The 21,809-nt window shown below is 35.9% G+C and overlaps 3 protein-coding genes across 4 annotated transcripts; all 3 read left to right on the forward strand.

Annotated features, from left to right (window-relative positions):
• The first annotated feature begins 257 nt into the window (after window positions 1-257).
• Window positions 258-4,373, forward strand: LOC111810234 (receptor-like cytosolic serine/threonine-protein kinase RBK1). 2 transcript variants are annotated; one of them, XM_023696881.2, is made up of 9 exons: window positions 258-510; window positions 724-786; window positions 902-1,369; window positions 2,645-2,902; window positions 3,090-3,241; window positions 3,321-3,400; window positions 3,492-3,627; window positions 3,713-3,862; window positions 3,943-4,373. In XM_023696881.2, the coding sequence occupies exons 1-9, from the start codon at window positions 498-500 to the stop codon at window positions 4,108-4,110; spliced, it is 1,488 nt and encodes a 495-aa protein (XP_023552649.2). In that variant the 5' UTR covers window positions 258-497; the 3' UTR covers window positions 4,111-4,373. The 2 variants fall into 2 exon arrangements, with proteins under 2 accessions (XP_023552649.2, XP_023552650.2); XM_023696882.2 differs by lacking the exon at window positions 724-786.
• A 7,970-nt stretch (window positions 4,374-12,343) lies between these two features.
• On the forward strand, window positions 12,344-16,231 carry LOC111810238 (AP2-like ethylene-responsive transcription factor AIL6). Its single transcript, XM_023696886.2, has 8 exons — window positions 12,344-12,757; window positions 12,987-13,389; window positions 13,473-13,555; window positions 14,784-14,792; window positions 14,894-14,982; window positions 15,068-15,141; window positions 15,226-15,353; window positions 15,428-16,231. The coding sequence occupies exons 1-8, from the start codon at window positions 12,613-12,615 to the stop codon at window positions 15,868-15,870; spliced, it is 1,374 nt and encodes a 457-aa protein (XP_023552654.2). The 5' UTR covers window positions 12,344-12,612; the 3' UTR covers window positions 15,871-16,231.
• A 1,921-nt stretch (window positions 16,232-18,152) lies between these two features.
• On the forward strand, window positions 18,153-21,766 carry LOC111810236 (suppressor-like protein). The gene is made up of 5 exons (XM_023696885.2): window positions 18,153-19,362; window positions 19,705-20,040; window positions 20,254-20,387; window positions 20,829-20,995; window positions 21,349-21,766. The coding sequence occupies exons 1-5, from the start codon at window positions 18,218-18,220 to the stop codon at window positions 21,526-21,528; spliced, it is 1,962 nt and encodes a 653-aa protein (XP_023552653.2). The 5' UTR covers window positions 18,153-18,217; the 3' UTR covers window positions 21,529-21,766.
• The last annotated feature ends 43 nt before the right edge of the window (window positions 21,767-21,809 follow it).

A 21,809-nucleotide genomic window follows, 5' to 3' on the forward strand; every position in this document is an offset into this window, starting at 1 on the left:
AGAGGTTCGAGCATACGTCGCGCTTGGCTGTAAGCCGACGCAGGAACGAATTGGCTTAGCTCAATTGTCGTTGGAAGGTGAGTGCGGCACAATTGCAAGTCTGGTGGCATGGATTGGAGTAATTAAAATTTAATTAACTAATTAATTGTTGATTAAATGAGGGATAATGGAGGGTAATTATCGAATCCACGTTAAAGGAGGAGGAAGTGTGAGAGTATAAATAGAGGAGGGGGTGGATTGATTCCAATTCCAGGACGGGTTTCTTCGCTTCCTCTGCTGTTCAAGGAATAACCACCTTCTAAAGATATACCCACCCCTTCTTCCTCTCTCTCTCTCTCTCTCTCTCTGTTCATTTTTTGTTCTGTTTCAGAGGGAGCTTCCGTTTCTGGTCTCCAGATGTAACGGAGGTTCCTTCACCTCTTCTTTTGTTTTCGGATTCTAGTTCTCTCAGGATTTTGATATCTTTGTTCTTATTGTTCTTGGCCAAATTCGAACTCATGACTGTCCCAGGTTAATCGAATTTCACTTTGATTTCTTTGTTTTTTTTTTTTTAATTTTTGGTTCAATGTTCTGTTAATTGATTGATTCATTCGTTCATTGGCGTTTTCTAGTTGTTGTCGGTATAGAGGTGGTTTTTGTTTGCTTGTTTAATCTCTGGTTTTTGTTTTTGTTTTTTTCTATTTCTATGTTGATTTCTTGATTTTTGTGTTCTTGTTCGTGCAGTGGAGATTAAAAATCAACTAGAGAAATTTCTAGAAATGGAAATGGAAATGGAAATGGAACTTGGTAAATTCTGTTATCGATTGTTTGTTTGTTTTGTTTAGAAGAGTGGTTTTGAATCTCTGGAATCTCGATTTTGAATTGGTTTGATTAAAATTTGTTTGGATTGGTGAAAAATTAGGGAAGGAAATGGAAGAAATGGGAGGAGAAGGGGGAATGAAAATTAAGGGCGTGGAGGGATATCCATGCGATGAAAACTCGCCTAGGGGTGTGTTTGAGATTCCGATTATGGGGACGGATTCGGACCAGAGCGAGAGCAGCAGCGGCGGCGGTGGCGACGGTGAGGCTGGGGGGAGTCCGACAGCGGCGGAGAAAGCGCTAATACCGGCGGCTCTTCTCCAAGAGATCGGTGGAATTCCATGGAGGACGATGATTGGGTCCATAAAGAAAAAAACGATTTGGAGATTCTCGACGTTTCCTTTACTGGCTGCGGGCTACGAGCTTTCGCGGAAGAATTTCAAGAGGAAATTGGCTCGGATTCGAAGCGCCGATGAAGGGATCACCAGCGATGATATTCCGTTTTGCAAACCTTCATGGAGGAACTATGGCTTCTCCGAGCTCGCCACCGCTACCAACAACTTCAGCCCTGGTATGAAACTTCCAAATTCTTCTTCAGTTACAAATTTAGTTTTACCCCAAATTTTCATTGTGATCTATAATTGTTTGTCTTATTGAATCATGCACGAATAAGTTCTAACATCTCTTAGTAGCTATAAAGATTTATTACACAAAGCCTTCGTTTGATATTGATTTTGTTCGTTTACAATTAACGAAAGGTTTGAGAATCAAATCTCTTTCAACTCATCTTCCCCCAAACAAACAGTCTCTACTTAATGAACTCTTATAATTCAATCTTGCTCTATAAACTTGAGTCCTTATCTTTCTTCCCGCTACTCATTGTAACAACTCAAGCACATTGTTAGCAAATATTGTTCTCTTTGAGCTTTCCCTTTAAAACACATCTGCTAAAATGAGGTTTCTACACTCTTATAAAGAATGTTTCGTTCTCCTCCCCAACCAATGTGGAATCTCACAATCCATCGCCCTTCAGGGCCCAGTGTCCTCGTTGGCACTCGTTCTCTTAATCGATGTCGTTCCCCTTTCCAGTCGATGTGTGATCTCACAATCCAACCCCTTTGGTGCCCAACATCCCTCACTGGCACACCGCTCGTTGTCCACCCCTCTTTCGGGACTCAGCGAGGGCACACCGCCCGGTGTCTAGCTCTATACAATTTGTAACAGCTCAAGCCGACTACTAGCAGATATTGTCTTATTTGGACTTTCCTTTTCGAGCTTCCCCTCAAGGTTTTTAAACCGTGTATGCTAGGGAGGTTTCAGTACCCTATAAAGTACGTTTCGTTCTTTATGGGATCTCACGTTGCAGATTGATTCATGAAGTCTGTCCCATATCAGAGATTGAGTGATCATGACCTCCGTAGACTCCCTTTTTCTCTTTTCAAGAAAAAGCTACTTTTTGACCAAAAGCAGAGTAGGCTGTGCAAACCTCTAAGCAAATATACATGTTCCCAATACTGGAATGTATTAAAAATTTTGAAAGTATGAGATTTTGCAGCCTTATTTATTGCATCCTTGCCTTTATGTCTCTTTCCAAATCCCAAGTGGATATCTGTAAGTTTTCATAGAGTGTTTTTGATTGGTACAAGTAGAAATTTGGTCAGCAGCCTGTCATGATATGTAGCTTTGAAGTCAATGGCGTCCAAGGACTTTTCATTGAATATCAATTCTCAGAAGTTAGCAGCCTTTCATAATCAACTAAAACCCAACCACTTTTCACACTGAACTGTAGATTTGTTATGGTTGTCTTTATGGTTCCTAATTATATGCTTTGTTTAAACTATTTCAGAAAACTTGCTGGGAAAAGGAGGGCAAGCAGAGGTTTACAAAGGTTGTTTCGCCGATGGCCAAGTCGTGGCGGTTAAGAGACTCATGAAAAAGGAGAAGGAAAACGAGGAAAGAACTGCTGATTTTTTATCGGAACTTGGAATTATCGCCCATATAAACCACCCGAATGCTGCACGATTGCTCGGGTTTGGAATTGATGGTGGCCTCTATCTTGTCCTTGAATTCGTTCCTTTTGGCAGCTTTGCCTCGTCCCTTTTCGGTTCGTCACTTTTCCTCGAGTATTGCATTGGATCTCATTAATCGAGTTCTACTGTTTGAATTCATTTGAATTAACAAATTAACACTAAGAGCATGGCTTGGATTGAATTGGTAAAATGAACATGTATTATTAAGGAAAAGAAAAGATGGATATGTTTGGCTGATGAAGGTAATGCTTTCAATATCAGGTGCGGAATCTCTGCCATGGAAGATAAGATTCAAGGTGGCTGTTGGTGTAGCAGAAGGACTGAACTATCTGCATCGTGAATGTCCTAGACGCATCATTCACAGAGATATCAAAGCCTCAAACATTTTGCTCGACGAAAACTACGAACCACTGGTAACGCGTTTATCCAGCTGGAGCATCGGTTTCAGGCAATTCTTTTCCATAATAATGAACGCCTTTTCTTTCTTTGCAGATCTCTGATTTTGGATTAGCAAAGTGGCTGCCCGAAAATTGGGCTCACCATGTCGTCTTCCCCATCGAGGGAACATTCGGGTGAGTTATAACAACACGGTGATTCTGTTCGACTCAATTCGATTCTTATAACAATTATATCAAGAACTATGAGATTCTTAAACTGCCACAGATATTTGGCGCCAGAGTACTTTATGCATGGAATTGTGGATGAGAAGACTGATGTTTTCGCTTATGGCGTTTTGTTGCTTGAGCTCATAACTGGGCGCCATGCAGTTGATTCGAGTCGACAAAGCCTCGTGATTTGGGTATGATTTGTAACTCCATAGCTTCAAGTATTATCCATGCAGTTGTAACAAATATGTATGCTTAGAAAAGGTTTAAATTTTGCAGGCAAAACCATTACTTGATAGCAGCAGCTTCAAGGAATTAACAGATCCAAAGCTAGGAGACGACTACGATCAAACCGAGATGAAACGAACGATGTTAGCAGCTTCAATGTGCATTAACCATACGTCGTCACTGCGTCCACATATGAACCGGGTAAGAGGAGGGTCTCATGGACGTCCATTTATCTCTATCCATTATAGCTCACTGGAGTGTTGTGGTGGGAATGTATGTAGGTAGTGCAGCTGCTGAAGGGAGAAGATGGACCAGTAGATCAACTAAAACAGAAGTCGTTGAATGGGGATCGGTCGCTCCTTTTGGAAGCCTGCGACCTCGAAGATTACACAATTAACTCGACCTACCTCAGCGACCTTACTCGTCACAGGGAGCTGGCTTTGGGGTGAAGGCTGCTCTGATGTTTGTGTTGAAAGTTATATATGATGATCAAATGATGCCTATGCAATTGAGTCCAAAGGCTGAGATATTATTGTTCACACAAGTCGGTGTCCCTTTTATGGCTCTGTTATATGCCCCTCTTTAAGGGCTCTTCTTTTTTTTTTTTGTCAAAATGCATATAGAGATGATAGAAGGGCCGCTTAAATATATATAAATGTGTGTGCATTTTCGTTGGCATAAGAGAAACATAAATTGTATATTGTATTTTATATGCTTGTGATACTCTTTTTTTTTTTTTTTTCTCTTTTCTTTTTTCTCAAGCTCCTTCATTTCTCGACCACGAATACTATTGACGAGTCTAAGTTAAGATAAGTGCACGACTCTAATACTAGAGATAGGACAATGACGTCTACAATGGTCTTGATTGGAGCAGCTCTATGTAGATGACCTCTTGTGAATTTTTGTACGAAGCATGTGAAAGGAAATAAAACATGCTAAAATGACATGTGTTGGTCAGTGGGTATAGATAATCTTCACTCTTCGAAATACTTTGAGATAAGTAGGTAACGCGATCATGTCAGAGAAGATATATGAGAATGTTATGTTTGAAAGTCGACGACGAAGAGACCAAAAATGCTACTAATTGCAAACCTCTTCTCGAAAACTCATTGATCCAAATGTAACTTAAAATAAATCAAAGTTCAAAAATGTAATTTTCTAAAAAATATATGTAATTATTAAATGAATCTTGAATTCAATTCTCATTATAAAGTTAATTGGCTCTATTTCGATATAATATAATTGTAATAGTCCAAACTCACTGTTAATAAATATTATCCATTAGCCCGTTACGTATCGTCATCAGTCTCACAATTTTAAAATATGTCTATTAGTAATAGGCACACTAAGCACACGGCTAGATATTGTTCACTTTGGCCCGTTACGTATCGTTGTCAGTCTCCGATTTTAAAACGCGCCTATGAGGGAAAGGCTTCCACATCTTTATACGAAATGTTTCGCTCCCATCTCTAAGAACGTGGGATCTCACAAGAGTGTCAGAGCCGACCAAGCAATACTGGGGCCAAGAGGTGGATTGTGAAGTCTCACTTGGTACTAAAATGTTTTTTATTTGTTTATAGAAATTGTGTCGGAATTTTGTAAATATGAACTAAAATGATGAGTTTGTGAGCTTATAAAATTTTCTGAAAGTTGACCTATATAACTTTTTGAAAGTCTATAGCCATTTTAGGAAAAACATGGTTTTGCTTTGGCTTCCCCAAACTTCTCTCCAGATAGTATTTTTTTTTATTATAAACTCATGATCATTCCCTAAATTAGCCGATGTGGAACTTTCATCCAACAATATGAATACCTGCTCGAGTGCAATGGACAAGGTGGAGACTGGAAAACATGACGCAAAGCTTGGTTCGATGCTCCCAAATGGCCCAATGGTCGATCGATTCGCGCCCAGAACGGCACTACTATTAATATCCCTTGCCGTTTCCAAATCACAACTCTTACATCAACAGGATAGCGATTGTGTACCATTCATTCTAATCTAGCGAACAAGTGAGCTCTGATAAATCCGGATTTCGCAGACATTGGCATATACTCAAGCCTCAAATCACATTTACAAACAATGTTCTAGAAAACATAAGCGAGAAAATACGTTTGAAAGCAATTTAAAAGAAAGTAATCTTATAAGCTAAAAGCGATTAGGTAACAGCTTTGCTAGCATATAACTTTTGGGCCGCTACTATTAGGCAACAGGTTTGGCCCATTATTAAAAGCCCATTTACTAATCTTTTGGGCCACTACTAGATAAACTGGGCTTAAAGCCCAATTTTGATAGCTTGAGCCCAATTTCTGGCCTTTTATAATTTTTTCATTAAAAATTGATTTTTTATCGATATTTTTATAATTCTAAGACCTCAATATTTTTTTATAATTTATTTGGTGTATGTCATAAATAAAAATAAAAAAATAATTATTTGGTGTATGTCAGTGTCAGATGAAATAGGGAAGAAGTGCACGTGCGTCACCGAATCCTTCGAGATAAATTTGAAATTTTAAAGTGAAACGCACGTGCCTTGAGTCAAAGGTCAAAAGTTCTTTATTTATTATTATTATTATTAATTATTTTCCTGTAGCACGCGTCCATATGCCCCCTAATTACACCCTAATCCCTGAGATAAGAAGGATGACGTGGAAAAAATTATTCCATGTCAAATCCAAATCAGAATATTCTTAAAAATATATTAATATCTTTAAATTTAAAAAAAATATATATATATATATTAAAAATTAGTTTTGAAATATAAAAAATATAAATTTTTGATGTTATAATAAATACACTACTAATAATTTGGTAAATAAAGATGAGGCTACACGTCAGCACATTCATGATTATCTAGAGATGGCCACGTGTGCTCGACGTGGCAAGGTGTAGGGATGATATCTTAATGCAAATATATTGGAGTGTTGTGTATAAAAAGATTACTTACAAAGAGGGGTTTTCACATTCCTTTTGTCTGCTTTTGCCACGTGTTCATACCTATTTTCCACATGCACCAGCTCGGATTCTTTCATGCCGACATTAATCATTTCTTTTTTTTCTTTTTTTTTTTTCCACCTGAAGATGATTCAGCATGATAAGGTTTACTTTAAGCTTAAGCTTTGTTCATATGGATTTATTGGAATTTATTAAAGGAATCCAATCGGTTCGATAAAAGGTACAACATGTCGAGAATTCAACTCGGGTATTTTTGTTTCTCGTGAGTTTCACTAAAGTGGGACTCGGGTACTCGTGTTTTTGTGTGAATATGAGATATTGTGAAGTAATGTTGACTGTAAAGTTAATGTATGGATCGAGTATGAGTAAGTTTTAAGTAAACTTAAAATGAAAATTTTAATTTAGTGTCGGTACTCGGTAACATAAGTGTATGTGTTCGTTTTGATCAAACATTGATATCGACATTTAAAATCGGGATCCATTACGTATACAAAAGTTTTGGCTATTAAAATTTTGGTCACCTATTACAATTACATTATATCATATCTTTACACGTGTCACGTGTGGATTGGATTGGGTGTGTCAATTGTCAGAAATGCTACACTTAACCGCCTAACATTTTATTTTAAATATTTTGTGTCTAGATACAATGTTGGTTTAATCCGACATAAAAAAATAAATAAATAAAAAAATTTTAATTTACTTTTATAATTATTGAACTCAAATACAAAAATTATATATATATACATATTAAAAAAATCCTTAAATTTTACCAAATTTCAATAATCAATAATGTCGTTTACGATTTTCATCTAGAATTAACTTTAAAAATATTTTAGAATTTTTTTGAAACATATTATTTAAATTTTTTAAAGTTCAAGTGTATTTTTAGGATAATCGGCTAAATTTAATGGTATTTTTATTAATTTTTTCTAATATTTATTTTAATTTTGATTAAGCTAATGATAATTATCTAGGATAATATGATAACATGTGAAGTTTTGACTATAAAAATAATTATATAATTAAAGTTTACTATGCATATAATGAGGTACTAAGTTACTAATGTTATATGTTCAAATTTATATAATGTTATTTGTCCACGAGTGAAAAATAATGGTTAAAATAATTAAAATTTACCATAAAATAAAAGCACATGGGCCACCTCTGTAGGGAGATAAAAACAGAGATGTCAAAATCAGTAAAAATAAAATAAAATTACTGAGAAATTTCAACCATTTCTCTTTGACTATTGAACATAAAATTATACAAAATTTTATTTTATAATCTTCAACTTGGCTTCTTTCATATATATATATATATATATATATGCGCGCTCGTTGAACTAAGTTAGGTTAATGGTTCTCGCATTCTTCGGCGTCACAAGTTGGGTTTGATTGATAATTTTTTTTTGCACCAATCTGAAATTTCATTCAACGCTCTATTTTCGGGTTGACAACCAAACCAAACCTAACCCAACTCAACGCTCTATTTTCGGGTTGACTTCACTTGTCAATGGTTTTTTTTATTAAAAAATAATACATGTTTGAATCCATAATCAAAATCTTATAAAATTCAAATATCAAACATTTATAAGTCACGGCACATCACATTAAATATTTTTATAAAAAGTACGGGGCAGAGTCGGATTATAACCTTATATTCGAGTTGGTTGAGTTAAACAAACAAAAAAAAAAACGTCAACTCACAAACCGAATCAAATTTTTAGTCTCTCATCGATGTTTTCTCTTTAAAACCTTTCAATTTGTGTACCGTACATATATTAAAAAATCCATCGAAATGAAAGAAAAATACTTTATGAATTTAGGGTTACGATTGCAACATTTTTAACGAGGAAAGAAAATTACGATACTAACCTTGTAAGTAGAAAGGGTTAGAAGGGTATTACATGAAAAGGTGGATATGAATTAATATTATAAAGATATGATGAAAAAGTTTAGGGACAGAATTTGGTATTATTTGATAAAATAAGCAATAAAATGAATTATGACATTAACATATTGATTATATAATACAGAAGGGGGTTGTGTAGGTCTATTTACCAACATGTCCACCCACCTTTGTCTCTATTTATCTCTCCAATAATATAACACATAAACTATGTCCAAATAATTAAACTCCAAATCCAAGCTTAAGGGAAATATTATTTTCATTTTTTAATTATTAATGGAACTTCAATTCAGAACAAATCCCTTATTTTAAACCAAAAATGTGCATTATCAATTTTATTATACTATATTATATAATTTTAATTTAAATAATACTCTTAATCTATTTTTTTAAAAAAATATAATACTAATAAAATAATCAAAAGACAATTTATCATTAATATATTACGTTTTAATGTTATTTTAAAAAATTTGCGAGTATTTTTAAATACTATTACGTTTTTATAAATAAAAAATTAATAATTAAACTCAAAACATAAATTTTTGAAATTAAATAATCATGCAACTAAATAACTTATAGCATTAAATAATATCTAAATCATAAATAAACCAATCTTATAATTTAAAGCGGTGGACTTGTACTGTAACGACCCAGATCCACCACTAACAGATATTGTCGTATTTTTCGGGCTTCCCCTCAAGGCTTTAAAACGCGTCTGCTAGGGAAAAGTTTCCACACCATTTGTTCTCCTCCCCAACCAATGTGGAACATCACAATCCACCCCCTTTCGAGGCCCAGCGTCCTCGCTGGCACTCGTTCCTTTATCCAATCGATGTGGGTGGGGCCCAGCATCCTTACTGGCACACCGCCTCATGTCTACCCCCTTTGGGGAACAGCGAGAACGCCGGCACATTGTCCGTTGACTGGCTCTGATACCATTTGTAACGACTCTGATCCACTGCTAGCAGATATTGTCATCTTTGGGTTTTTCCTCAAAACTTTAAAATGCGTTTGCTAGGGAAAGGTTTCCACGCCCTTACAAATAAAGGGTGATTTGTTCTCCTCCCCAAACAATGTGGGACATCACATGTACCTTCCCACGTAATAATATTAAACTTTTGGAACAGTACAAACGAATAAAATCAAAACTAATTATCACGAAATTGATTATCGATACACAAAAAAAATCTACGCTACAAACATAAAGTAACTAATTTTTCTCTCGATCACATCGGAAGATCAAATGGGGTCGGGTCACATAGATATATATATATATATATATAAAAATTAAGGGGGTACATATTGGTTTAAAAAGGGGAGGATTTGCGGGGAGTAGTGGAGGTGGAGGGTGGAACACAAAACTCACCGTTTAAAACACCGCCACTTTATTTTATTTTATTATTATTATTATTATTATATATAAATAAAAAAAATAAAAAAAAAATAAAAAAAATAAAAAAAATAATAAGAATAATTTTTGGGAGTGCCGAATTACTTGCCATAAAATGGGGGGTGGGAGGAGAAAACGTTGTTTTCACTGTGTTTCCGTCTTTTTCGCTCTCTGGTCGCCAACTTTTTTCTTCGGATTATCATTGAAATAATCATTTTGTTTCTTTTTTTTTATTTTTTTTATTTTATTTTATTTTTAAATTCGTTATAATTTAGTCATGATTTCCTTCTTATTGTTTAAATTTTGTAATAATTTAATTTTTTCAAATTCAAATTTGCAGTCGATTTTAATTAATTAAATAATATTAAAGTTTACCATTTTATTCCAACTAAAATTATTTATGGAAAGGAAATTAGAAATTAATTAAAAAGTAAAATTACTTTTTAACTTCATACCTAATTTAAAATTTATGGAATTAAATCAACTAACAATAATTTTATCAAAATTTTAGAATTTCCAATAAATTAATATATAGAAATTTAAGGATGAAATTAAATAGGTGTGGAAAGAATGTTAAAATTGATGGATGAAAAATGTGAGAATTATTTTTTTTATATTATAATTATAAATAAATAAATAAATATATATATATATTTAATGAGCACATGCAATATTAAATTGAAAGCTTGTGGTTTCTGCAATATCTGCCTCCTAATATTCGATTTTTCAAACCAGCTCCGTACTATAAAATAAAATTATTTTAAATAATAAAATATATATATGAAACCAAATTACAGATTTTACCCCTCGTTCTTTTTCTAAGATTCTCATTCTCTACTCACGCTCTTAAATGAGTGAGTTACTGTTACACATGAGTAAACGAAGCGTACATGAATGAACTAAAGTCTATGAGTGAAGGACAAAACATATTGAAAAGACTCGTGTTGGTTCGTGGGAGAATGTTTGCTCCGTAAGTAATGTGATTATGTTGCAGGAGATGCAGGAGAATATTGGTGTCATCCAATCTGGATTTCAAATTATGGGCATGAGTCGTTATAATTACGATAAATTTAATTTTATATTATAATCAAACTCGGACGATTTATTTGAATAAAAATAGTGTGATTCGATAAGATTCTTGGTTTGACTTCACGAGTACAGACACAGTCTCTATATATGAGTCATGAGAAGTAACAATAATCCTTGTTTAACCAATGAAAATCACTGGATTAGTTATTGATTAATTTTTAATCTAATAATATATTTACATTTATTTATTGTTATAATTAGGTGCATTGAATTCCATTTAACATAATTCAAATATTTTTTTAATTATTACGTCATATTCCTCTTTTATTTTATTTTTCTTATTCTTCTATTGGTTATTTACTTATGAAATTCATAAAAAAAAAAAATTGTACCAATGAAAAATAATTATAATTATAATTAAATAATAATAATAATTTAAAAAAGAAAAAAAAAAAGGTCCACAGAAGTCACACGGGCTCACGAGAAGTAATTAAGTCATAAGTAGGTGACGTGCATGCATGACAAGTGGGTGAAATTATCACTTTAATTCATTGGTCAGTTAAGTATATCCTTTAATTTAATTTAATTTTACTCCTACCAAAAAAGGAAAATATCTCACTATTTTTTACTTTTCAAAATTATTTCAGTTTATTCCTTAATTTCGGGTCTTTATTTTCTCAAAACTGTTTATTTATTTATTTATTTAATAATAATTTAAATTTGTATTTTTTGTATTTATCATGTTCAATTAACAAACTTATTTTTAAAAAAATTTACAAAATAAATGTAGACAATTTGACAATAATGTAAATAAAATAAAATATTTATTATTTTTAACGTAGTAGTAGCAGCGATAATCCAAATACAAAACTATAGTTTAAAAACAAACTTACCAAAAATAAATTCATTAATTTCACTGAAGTCAAAATCGATAAACGTCAATCGATCGTACGCTCTCGTCAACCTTAAACTCGTAATTTAATTTAAAAAGAAGTAAACGACAAAATGAGTTCGCCTGACACAAAAAGACTAAATTTGTCTGTTTTTTTTTTTTTTTTTTTTTCTAAAGTTACCGTTTATAAGTATATCGAGACTATTAGCCGTGTTTAAGGTGGTTGTCGGTTTGGATTACTTGAGTTGAGACATCTTTTAAACTCAATTCAATGGTTCGGCTTTTAACTTGAACCCAGATAAATCTTTCGAATATTATTTAGGGCCGACTTTTAATTTTACTCGAGATCCTAGATTTTGTCTAATATTTTAATAAATTTAGAATTTTAGCATTAGAAATTAAAAAAAAAAAAAAAAATTTAAATAGCCCGGATGTTTCGCAACCTTCTTTCAGACAAAATTTGTTCATAGTTATTTAATTCCATAAATATTATAATCAGTCTGCCAACTCGAACCGCTTCCCTCTCCCATTATAACCCTCCACCTCCTCCTCCACCTCTTCCAAATGTTCCTCCCTTTCTCTGCATGCATTGTCCTCCCCTGCCTTTCCCCTGCTTCGTGATTCTCGTACTCGCCTCTTCCTGATATGGGATCCCTTCTATTTCAGTAACGCCCCATTTTGAACCCTTCCCTTCTTTTCCTCTGCTTTATAACCCCCTCCTCTGTTCCTCCTCTGCTCCACACAACACCCATTTACAGAGCTTTTAGCAAACAAAAATGGCGCCGCCGCCCACTAACTGGCTCTCTTTCTCTCTTTCCCCCATTGAAATGCTTCGCTCTACTGACTCTCCGTTTCTTCCTTATGAGCCACCCTCCACTCCCTCTCCGCACTATCTTTTGGACAGTTTTTACTCCAATAATGGTACTTTTTTTTTTTTTGCTTGTTTTGTGTTTGGTTGCTGAGAAAGTGCTTGAAAGTGATGGTTCTGAAATGGGTTTTGTTTAGTTTTGGATTTTGGTTTCTGCAAACTATTCAAAATTGTTCCTTTTTTTAGTTTCTGGGAAGAAGTCAAATACTTACGAGTTTCGATGTTTGTGTTTTTTTTTTTTTTTTTTTTTTTTTTTTTTTTTTTTTTTTTACTCTGTTCAAGGATGGAGTGGCAGTGCTAATTCTCATCATAATCATGAACCTAAGCTTGAGGATTTCCTCGGTGATTCTTCGCCGATGATGCGATATTCCGACAGTCAAACAGAGACACAAGATTCGTCTTTGACTCATATTTACGACCATGCTTATTTTGGGGACCAACAGGATTTTAAAACCATTGCGGCGTTTCAAGCTTTTTCTGGTAACTCTGGCTCTGAAGTTGATGACTCTGTTTCCATTACCAGAACCCAGATCGCCGCTGCTGAGATCCCCACTGGTGCTCTGTCTCTTGCTGTCGTGCAGAGCTCCGACACGGCGTCGGCTGTTGTCGCTGTCGATTCTGATTCCTCCAAGAAAATCGCTGATACGTTTGGCCAGAGAACTTCCATTTACAGAGGAGTCACTAGGTTAGTTGATTCAAATATCTTTTAAATCGCTTGTTTTTGGGTTTTAATGGCGATTTTATTAAATGGGTGTTGGATTTTTGCAGACATAGATGGACGGGGAGATATGAAGCGCATCTATGGGACAATAGCTGTAGAAGAGAGGGTCAAGCTAGGAAAGGACGACAAGGTTGGTTTGTGTTCTTTCAAAAAGATGTCTTTTTTATTAATGGGTTTTGCTTAAAATTGAAAAAGATGGGTGTTTTATTGATGGGTTTTGAGTTAAAATTGAAAAAGAGAAGGGTTTTGCATGCATGAAGAAGAGTTTCAGAGGTTTCTTTAATGGCGGATCTGAAAGAGAAATGAATTATAATGGGTTGATTTGATCGGATGTGCCGCCATTTTGTTTCATTTGTTAAAAGTTGTTCTTTTTTGTGTCTCTTTTGAGTTAATTGATGCGACCCATATCCATATAGTGATTAAAGAAGAGAGGAGTCTGAATCCTCTTCTGAGTTTTTGAACTTTTGCTTTTGCTTTTGCTTTTGCTTTCTTCATCATCCCAACTAGGGTTTGACCAAACCACCATTTCATTCCCTTTTTTTAATCCTTTGGAACCAACTCACTTGCCCTTAATTCCATCCCGTCGATGTTGGACATGGACGGGGCTTAGTTAAGTAGAACCGGGGTCGACGGTTTGAGATCCCACCATTGGTTGGAGAGGGGAACAGAGCATTCCTTGTAAGGGTGTGGGAAACCTTTCCTTAGTAGACGTTGAGAGGAAGCCTGAAAGGGAAAACTTAAAGAGGACAATATCTACTAAGGGAGGATTTGAGCTGTTACAATTGTTATCAGAGCTAGACACGGAACGGTATGCTAGCTAGGACGCTGGGCTTCCAAGGGCGTGGATTGTGAGATCCCTTATTGGCTAGAGAGGGGAATGAAACATTTCTTATAAGGGCGTGAAAACCTCACTAGTAGACGCGTTTTAGAACCGTGAGGTTGATGGTGTTACGTAACGGGCTAAAGCGAACAATATCTACTAGCGGTGGGTTTGGGCTGGGTAATGGCTTGCAACTCCCTAGGTTTTGTTTGGTTTGGGAATCCATGAGCGGACTCGAATGGTGTTTAGACTATGCTAGGAAGAATTCGATCGAGGGTATTGGAATTGGGGTTTTAGAAACTACTCGGGTTTAGATGGCTATGTCTTAGTCGACTCGACCCTTCATTTGTAGCCTTCTTTGATGTCCATTATGTATTAACATGAGTAGAGGCTTGACCTCTTTTCGACTACGCTAAAATTCGATCTTTTTTTCGATGTTCGTTTGCCGATTTACTGAGCTGAGATTGTCTGTTTATTGCACGAACTCTCGGTGCCGTTTTTCGTGCTGGCATTCACATTCCAACCCTTTGTTCTTCAGTTTACTTAGGTATGGAATTTCTTCCCCTTCTTTACATTGTTTTAGAAATTACTTTATGTTATGGAACATGTAATATATATATATATACACGTGTGTGTGTGTATGTATAGGTGGATATGATAAGGAGGACAAAGCAGCTAGGGCTTATGATTTGGCAGCTTTGAAGTACTGGGGTCCCACTGCTACCACCAATTTTCCTGTAATATTATTTATATTTATAATTTCATAATTATTTGATAGTTCTTGCTTCGATGTCGATGATGTCGTTTCGTTTCGTTTCGTAGGTTTCGAATTACTCTAAAGAATTGGACGAGATGAAACATGTCACGAAGCAAGAGTTTATCGCTTCTTTGCGAAGGTAACTTTCGGGGTATTGTGTTTCTCTTCTCTTGTTTTTAGGCGTTGTCGAGTTTCTCCTTAAAGTTTTTCATTTGGACTTCAGAAAGAGCAGTGGTTTCTCGAGGGGTGCGTCGATTTATAGAGGTGTAACTAGGCATCATCAGCAGGGTCGATGGCAGGCGAGAATTGGCCGTGTTGCTGGGAACAAGGACCTGTATCTCGGGACGTTTGGTAGGTTTATCTCGGGCCATGTTGCTGCATCGAATGTTGATGTTTAATACTATAACTTGGTTCTTGTGTTGTAGCTACGGAAGAGGAAGCAGCTGAGGCTTACGACATAGCAGCAATCAAGTTCAGGGGTTTGAACGCCGTGACGAACTTCGAGATGAGTCGTTACGACGTGGAAGCTATTGCAAAGAGTGCATTGCCGATCGGGGGAGCAGCGAAGAGGCTGAAGCTTTGCTTGGAAGCCGAGCAGAAACCGATTTTGAATCATGATCAAGCAATCCAGTGCAGCGATGGAAACAACAATATGAACTTAGGCACTGCCATCCAAGCTGTGTCTGTACCGTCGATCCCGTGCGGAATTCCATACGATGCCGCAGCTATGCTGTATCACCATAATTACTATCATCTTCAGCCTAACGCGATCGGTTCCTCGGAGTCGACCAGCCCAGCCATTGCAGCTCCGGTGACTTTGGGACCTCAAGCAGCCGAGTTTGTTGTTTGGCCTCACCAGTCGTATTAGATCTTCCTAGTTTAGTGATAGATTGATGCAAATGCATGCAGCTAAGCTAACATTAGGACCCGACTAGTTTGTCGCCGCTGTTCGGGTGACTCGGATTTATATCCGAAATCATGTAGTTCAACTCTTAACCCCTCTTGAGTAGGAAGAAAGCAAAGAAAGAGGTGTGGAGGGTTTTTTTTGGTATGGAAACTAAACTGGAAGTTGAATTTTGTAAAGTTTAGTGCTCCCTTTCAATATGGTTAGCCATGGCTCACCTTGTCCAAGCCCAAACTGTGGCGAAGTTGTGGCCATAGGGTCGTTTTTACTCGATGGTAAAGTTGGCATGATTCGAGAGTCGGTGAGGGTTGGATTGGGTTGGATTGGATTAAAAATCTATCTCTTCGGTTGTCTCATTCATATATGAAATTAGAGTAATGAGAGTATGTTGAGAGTTCGGGTGGGTTAGGCTGAATTAAAAATTTGTTTCTACTGTTGTCTCGTTCATATATGAAATTAGGGTTACGAGAGTATGTTAAGAGTTAGATTGGGTTGGACTGGATTAAAAATCTGTCTTTTCGGTTGGATTGGACCGGATTAAAAATTTGTTTCTTCAGTTGTCTCATTCATATATGAAATTAGGGTTACGAGAGTATGTTGAGAGTTGGGTTGGGTTGGGTTGGACTGGATTAAAAATCTGTTTCTTCCGTTGTCTCATTCATATATGAAATTAAGGTTACGAGAGTATGTGATCGGGTTGGACTGTGTTAAAAATATGTCTCTTCGATTGTCTCATTCATATATGAAATTAGGGTTACGAGAGTATGTTGAAAGTTCAGTTGGGTTGGACTGGATTAAAAATTTGTTCCTTCAGTTGTCTCGTTCATATATTAAATTAGGGTTACGAGAGCATGTTGAGAGTTCGATTGAGCTGAACTAGATTAAAAATCTGTCTCGTTGGTTATCTCATTCATATATGAAATTAGGGTTACGAGAGTACGTTAAGAGTTCAATTGGACTAGACTGAATTAAAAGTATGTCTCTTAAGTTGTATGAAATCTCTATCTCTTCGATTGTCTCGTTCATGTATGAAATCAGTGTCACCACGTTCTTTCACCTTATTTCATGTTGTTACATTCATCACAATTTCGCTCTCTCATCTATGTTATACAAACCTTTTCCTTTACTGTCGTCTCCCTCTAAAACATTATGTCTCCTTTCTCTCTTTTCTTTGTCTAGGTTTTTTTCGATCTCTCATTGCATTTTTACTGATCTAAATTTCTATCATTCGTTTTTTGTTACTGTTTTGCATTGGAGGTATTACGAGTAAGTTGGCAACACGTGCAAGAAGATGGACCTAACGAAAGGACATAAAGTGTGGGTAGCTAGTACAGAAGAAGCGGGAACCATAATTCTCTTACGTTTCTGACCTTGGGAATTGGTTCTTTCTCTTGAACCTTCAATCCCTGTAAAACCAACTGAGTTTTTAAGAAAATTGTCTATATTAAGTCAATAATTTTGAATTACTATTAGATTATTATTATTTTTTACCACCTTGCTCGCCCAGAAAGGCTGGTTTTTCAAATAGATGCCCTGGAAAGCCAGGAGAAAGAAAAACTCACAATCACTAAATTTACCTCCGAAAGAATAGCTTTCTACGGCATTGTTTTAACCGAAGTTTGCCCATATTTTTTATCCCTCTGATCCTGTTCTTGATCCAATGTGGAGACAAGGTCTCTGAATTGAATCTTAGAAAGAAGATCTTTTGTCTCGAGCTTCGCCTTTTCATGTGCTATGAAATCCCAAATAAAGCGAACCCCTTCTTTCTGGGTCTTGGTCAAGAAGATGCAGATAAAACGCCAATAGTCTAATACGACGACATAAGCTTTAAAAGAAGAGAGCTATCAATCATCAGAAATTTGTCTTTCTCTCTCTTCCAAAACGAAACAAAATCCGTCAATTACATATTCATAATGAATAATATGTCACAAAGATATGTTAGTGCTTGTAAATATAAATATAAATATAAAAAATATATTTAAACTAAAACTCGGTTAAAAAATATTCATGAATTTTTTAAGTAATATTTAATTATAATTTTATTTTATAAATTTTAAAATTTGTGTTAGTGCTTGTATTTACTTCAATTTTATATTTAATATTTTGAATTTTGTATATAAATAAATTCAAAACTTTAAAAAATTAATTGCTGCACATATTAATTTTAATTTTTTTTATATAGAAATTTAATAAAAAAATAAGAAAAAAAGAATTAAAAATAAATAAATAAATATCCAATTTAGCGTCTCGGAAACCATATTTGAATGTTTCAGAAGCAGCTGCGAAGTTCGCGAAGTTCAGAGAGATTTCAATGGCGACGGGCCCTTTTTCTTCTTCGTCCATTTTCAATCAGAGCAGCTCCAGGCTCCCTGATGATACTGTTTTCTACGCCATATTTCCCGACGCCTCTCTGAGCTCCGGCAATGCCGCCGAGGTAGCTTCCATCCTCCAATCCCTTCACCTTCAAATCATAAACTCCATCGCTTCATTCACCTCCAACTACATATGGCAGCACGAAGCCTTTTCTCTCTCACCTTCTTCCATCCTCAAATCCCCCTGCGTTTGTTCCACCCACCTTCCCCACCTTCACGGGAAGCTTCGCTTCGGTGACAACCTTGAAGACGAATGGTTCACTGTGTTTCTTCTTTTTCACATTTCCAAATGTTTTACTTCTCTTTCAATCCGAGTTTGGGACACGGACGGCGAATTTCTGCTTATCGAGGCAGCATTCCATATCCCTAGATGGATTAACCCTGAGAATAGTCTCAATCGTGTCTTTATCCGCAATGGTAGCCTCCATATTGTACCCAAACACCGGTTACCGGATCCTAATTTGTTTGATTCGCTTAAGTTCTTGGTGGAGTTTGATCAGGAATCTAGGGCGTCTGAGTCGGTTCAGCTGGCTGTGAAGAAAAAGATTTCGGATTATCCCCGGCGAGCCGAGATGAACATACACAAAGCTAGGGTTAGGGTTCCTGTATCAGTTGCTCAGGTGTTGAAGCATGAACCCTGCTTGATTTCGCTGGCAGTTGAGGGGTTTTACGATCGTGACATAGACACCATGAAGTTCGCCGCAAAAATGGAGAAGTTTTTGGGAAGAGGAAGAGAAGAAGAATTGGTATGCGTGTCCGTTAAGATGTCGAAGGCAATGTTTGCACAGTTGATGCAGCAGAATTTTCAGGCGCCCAAATGTTATCCGATGCCCAATAGGACCAATGCTTCAATACACACGGAAGCTGAATTGGGAATGAAGATAGCATGCGGATTTGAGATGATATATCAACTAAGAAGACAGGAGGGGTCTGAAGGGAAAAGCCAGACATGGGAGGCGTTTAAGGAGAGTTTAGAAAGTAGCGGATACTTCCAAGGTTTACTTCCGGGTTCAAAGGAGCATGGGAGGTTGATGCAGAATGCGGAGGAATATTACAAGAATAGTGAACTCTTTTCAAGAACTAGGTACTTATACTTTTCTCACTGTTGAAATTTCCCATATAGGGATATTTTAAGCTTTATTATATAGATTCAGCAGACTAACCCTGTTAACTTAGTTCGTCTGTAGTACAACCCTTGTGTTATGTCATTTGAAATTGGAATTTTGAACTCCTAGCATACATGATTCCATATTAAATTGGGATTGAACCACAGTCCAACAATGACTGCATTTGATTTATAATTGTAGTTCTTCAGATTAATCACATGAATCCCGGAACATGACGATTGTTTCTATCTTTGTCTAGTAAAGTTTTCCTGAGTTGTTTGTTTTTATAGTACACACTGAGAAGTTCCTATATGTTGCAGTAACATGATGAGTGCTCCAGTAAGACGCATAGATGAGATTCTTGCTTCTCCTTATTCAGTGGAAGATTTCAAGGGTCCGGATGTCCCTCCTTCTGATGATGATTCTTGGCTTTACAATGGGGATGATGAATTGAATGCAGCCCTCTTAGAGAGACAGAAGGAAATGGAAATTTCTAATTCTGAATTTAACGAGAAGCAGAAATCTAAAAAGGAGCAAGTTGATCCATCATCCAGCTATAGTATGGACGAGCCTGATCTAGGTGATATATCAAAATCCATGCAGAAATTCGTCAAAAAATTATCAAGCTTTCAGGGAGTAGAGGTGTCCGATAACAGGTAAGCTACATACGAATGAATCAAACTAATAGTTTTCACATAATAACTGCAAAGCCACTGGTTGTGGTTGTTATTTTTATTTTGTGATTTTCCTTTCATAACGTCTCGCACAATGGCACAAGTTTAATTCTATATTTGGGAATGCTACAAATTTGATAATCTCATATCCATATGTTGAACTATTAAATATAATACAACCCGTTATGTTTAAAGGGAGCCAGAAGATGTGAACATCGATGTAGATCGCTTTATTAAAGAGATGGAATCAGTGATGAGCCATCACGCATCCATGGAGACTTCTACTGATGTTGAAAATGAAGATGAATCCTCTTCTGATTTGGATTTTGGTAAATGAAATTCTATACCTTTCACAAACATTATTAAGTTTTGGCCGGGTTTATTATCTTTCAGTTCATAAGTCAAAATGCTATAGCCTGGAAGAACCCTCCATGCTTTTGTTTGATTTTATTTTAATTTATTTCCTAGGTAGCTCTACCATTTAACACTGTCTATATTTACTTTTGTGCATTCTTTTATTTAACACTGGATTTTGTTTAAAGGGTTTTCATGAAGTTTATGATTCGGACTATTTTAAAATATTTCAATATCCCTAACTGGATTGTAAGTTTTTCTACCATGCCTTGCAGTCTTGCTGCTGAGGAATTCCTTAACCCTGTTTTTCATGCCGAGCAGAATTTTTGATGTCTTCAGTCAAATTATTTCTGATTAGAAAAGAGGTTCTGATGGATTCCTCAAACATTAAGTTGCAATTGTTGTTTGCTTTTCAGATGAATCTCAAGATGATGAGAGTGATGGTGCCACAGATACTAATAATGTAGATGGAGAGAATATGTTCATGGAATCTTATTCAGATGCTTTGGGTGAAGAATTGAAGAGTAGTACTCTCCAGAAAAGTTTTTATCGTGCTAGTGGAGAAGCTTCCCAGAAAGATGAGGTACTTTTCTTTCTTCTTTGTGCATGATGCTGCAAATTCCTTGTTTTTTCTGACTTCAACCCCATTCATCTGGGACTCTTCTTAACTCTGACCTTTCTCAGAATGGCCCTATGAATAGCTATTATTTTTTCTTTTTAGATTTTTGTTTCACCCTCTCAATTGATAACAACGAAACTGTTTTCTGAAAAGAGCTTGTTTTTCTTTTGTCATGACACAATCGTATGTGGGGCTGTATGATCAATGATATGCTGTTGGGTGGCAAATGTCTTTTATTTACAGTTCGATTATAATTTGTGATGTCTTGTTTTATTATTTGTGTACGTCTCACATTTTCATCTTAAAAAAAATTGTAGGGAACATCACATACCACTGACCATATGGAGGAGGATTTCACCCCTGTTGATGTGGACGTGAACCTTGTAAAGAGCTTTCTTGATTCCTTTTCATCACAAGAAGGACTGCCTGGTCCTGCATCTAACCTTCTTGGACTCATGGGTATAAAGCTTCCGAGAGATGGTGACAAAGGCAAATGAACTGCTAATTTTTTCTTTATATAAATTACTGAACAAACCGCAGGGTTGGTGATCTTTGTAAACTCTACAACTGAACTTTCCTTTCCACCACATTTTAGCCTGCTTAGAGCTTTTAGATTATTGTTTAAAACATAGATCAAAATATGAATCACTTGGCGTTGAGATTTGAAAATGGTGTTTATATGTGTTATTATTCTTTTAACGATCAATGGAAATTAGCATCGCAGAAGGAACAAAATCAGAGCCTTGCCTCTAACATTAGTTGGAAATAGAGGAGCCTC

This window comes from Cucurbita pepo, chromosome 14 (genome assembly GCF_057944985.1).
Source record: "Cucurbita pepo subsp. pepo isolate OVF chromosome 14, ASM5794498v1, whole genome shotgun sequence".
Taxonomy (NCBI): domain Eukaryota; kingdom Viridiplantae; phylum Streptophyta; class Magnoliopsida; order Cucurbitales; family Cucurbitaceae; genus Cucurbita; species Cucurbita pepo.

Excerpts from the sequence above, each read along its gene's own strand:
- LOC111810234 (XM_023696881.2), top strand. Across the intron at positions 1,370-2,644 it reads TACCAACAACTTCAGCCCTG|AAAACTTGCTGGGAAAAGGA; the intron begins GTATGAAACTTC and ends AAACTATTTCAG. Across the intron at positions 3,863-3,942 it reads TGCGTCCACATATGAACCGG|GTAGTGCAGCTGCTGAAGGG; the intron begins GTAAGAGGAGGG and ends GAATGTATGTAG.
- LOC111810238 (XM_023696886.2), top strand. The coding sequence starts at position 12,613 with ATGGCGCCGCCGCCCACTAACTGGCTCTCTTTCTCTCTTTCCCCCATT. Across the intron at positions 12,758-12,986 it reads CAGTTTTTACTCCAATAATG|GATGGAGTGGCAGTGCTAAT; the intron begins GTACTTTTTTTT and ends ACTCTGTTCAAG. Across the intron at positions 14,983-15,067 it reads CTGCTACCACCAATTTTCCT|GTTTCGAATTACTCTAAAGA; the intron begins GTAATATTATTT and ends TTCGTTTCGTAG.
- LOC111810236 (XM_023696885.2), top strand. The coding sequence starts at position 18,218 with ATGGCGACGGGCCCTTTTTCTTCTTCGTCCATTTTCAATCAGAGCAGC. Across the intron at positions 19,363-19,704 it reads GAACTCTTTTCAAGAACTAG|TAACATGATGAGTGCTCCAG; the intron begins GTACTTATACTT and ends TATATGTTGCAG. Across the intron at positions 20,388-20,828 it reads CTCTTCTGATTTGGATTTTG|ATGAATCTCAAGATGATGAG; the intron begins GTAAATGAAATT and ends TTTGCTTTTCAG.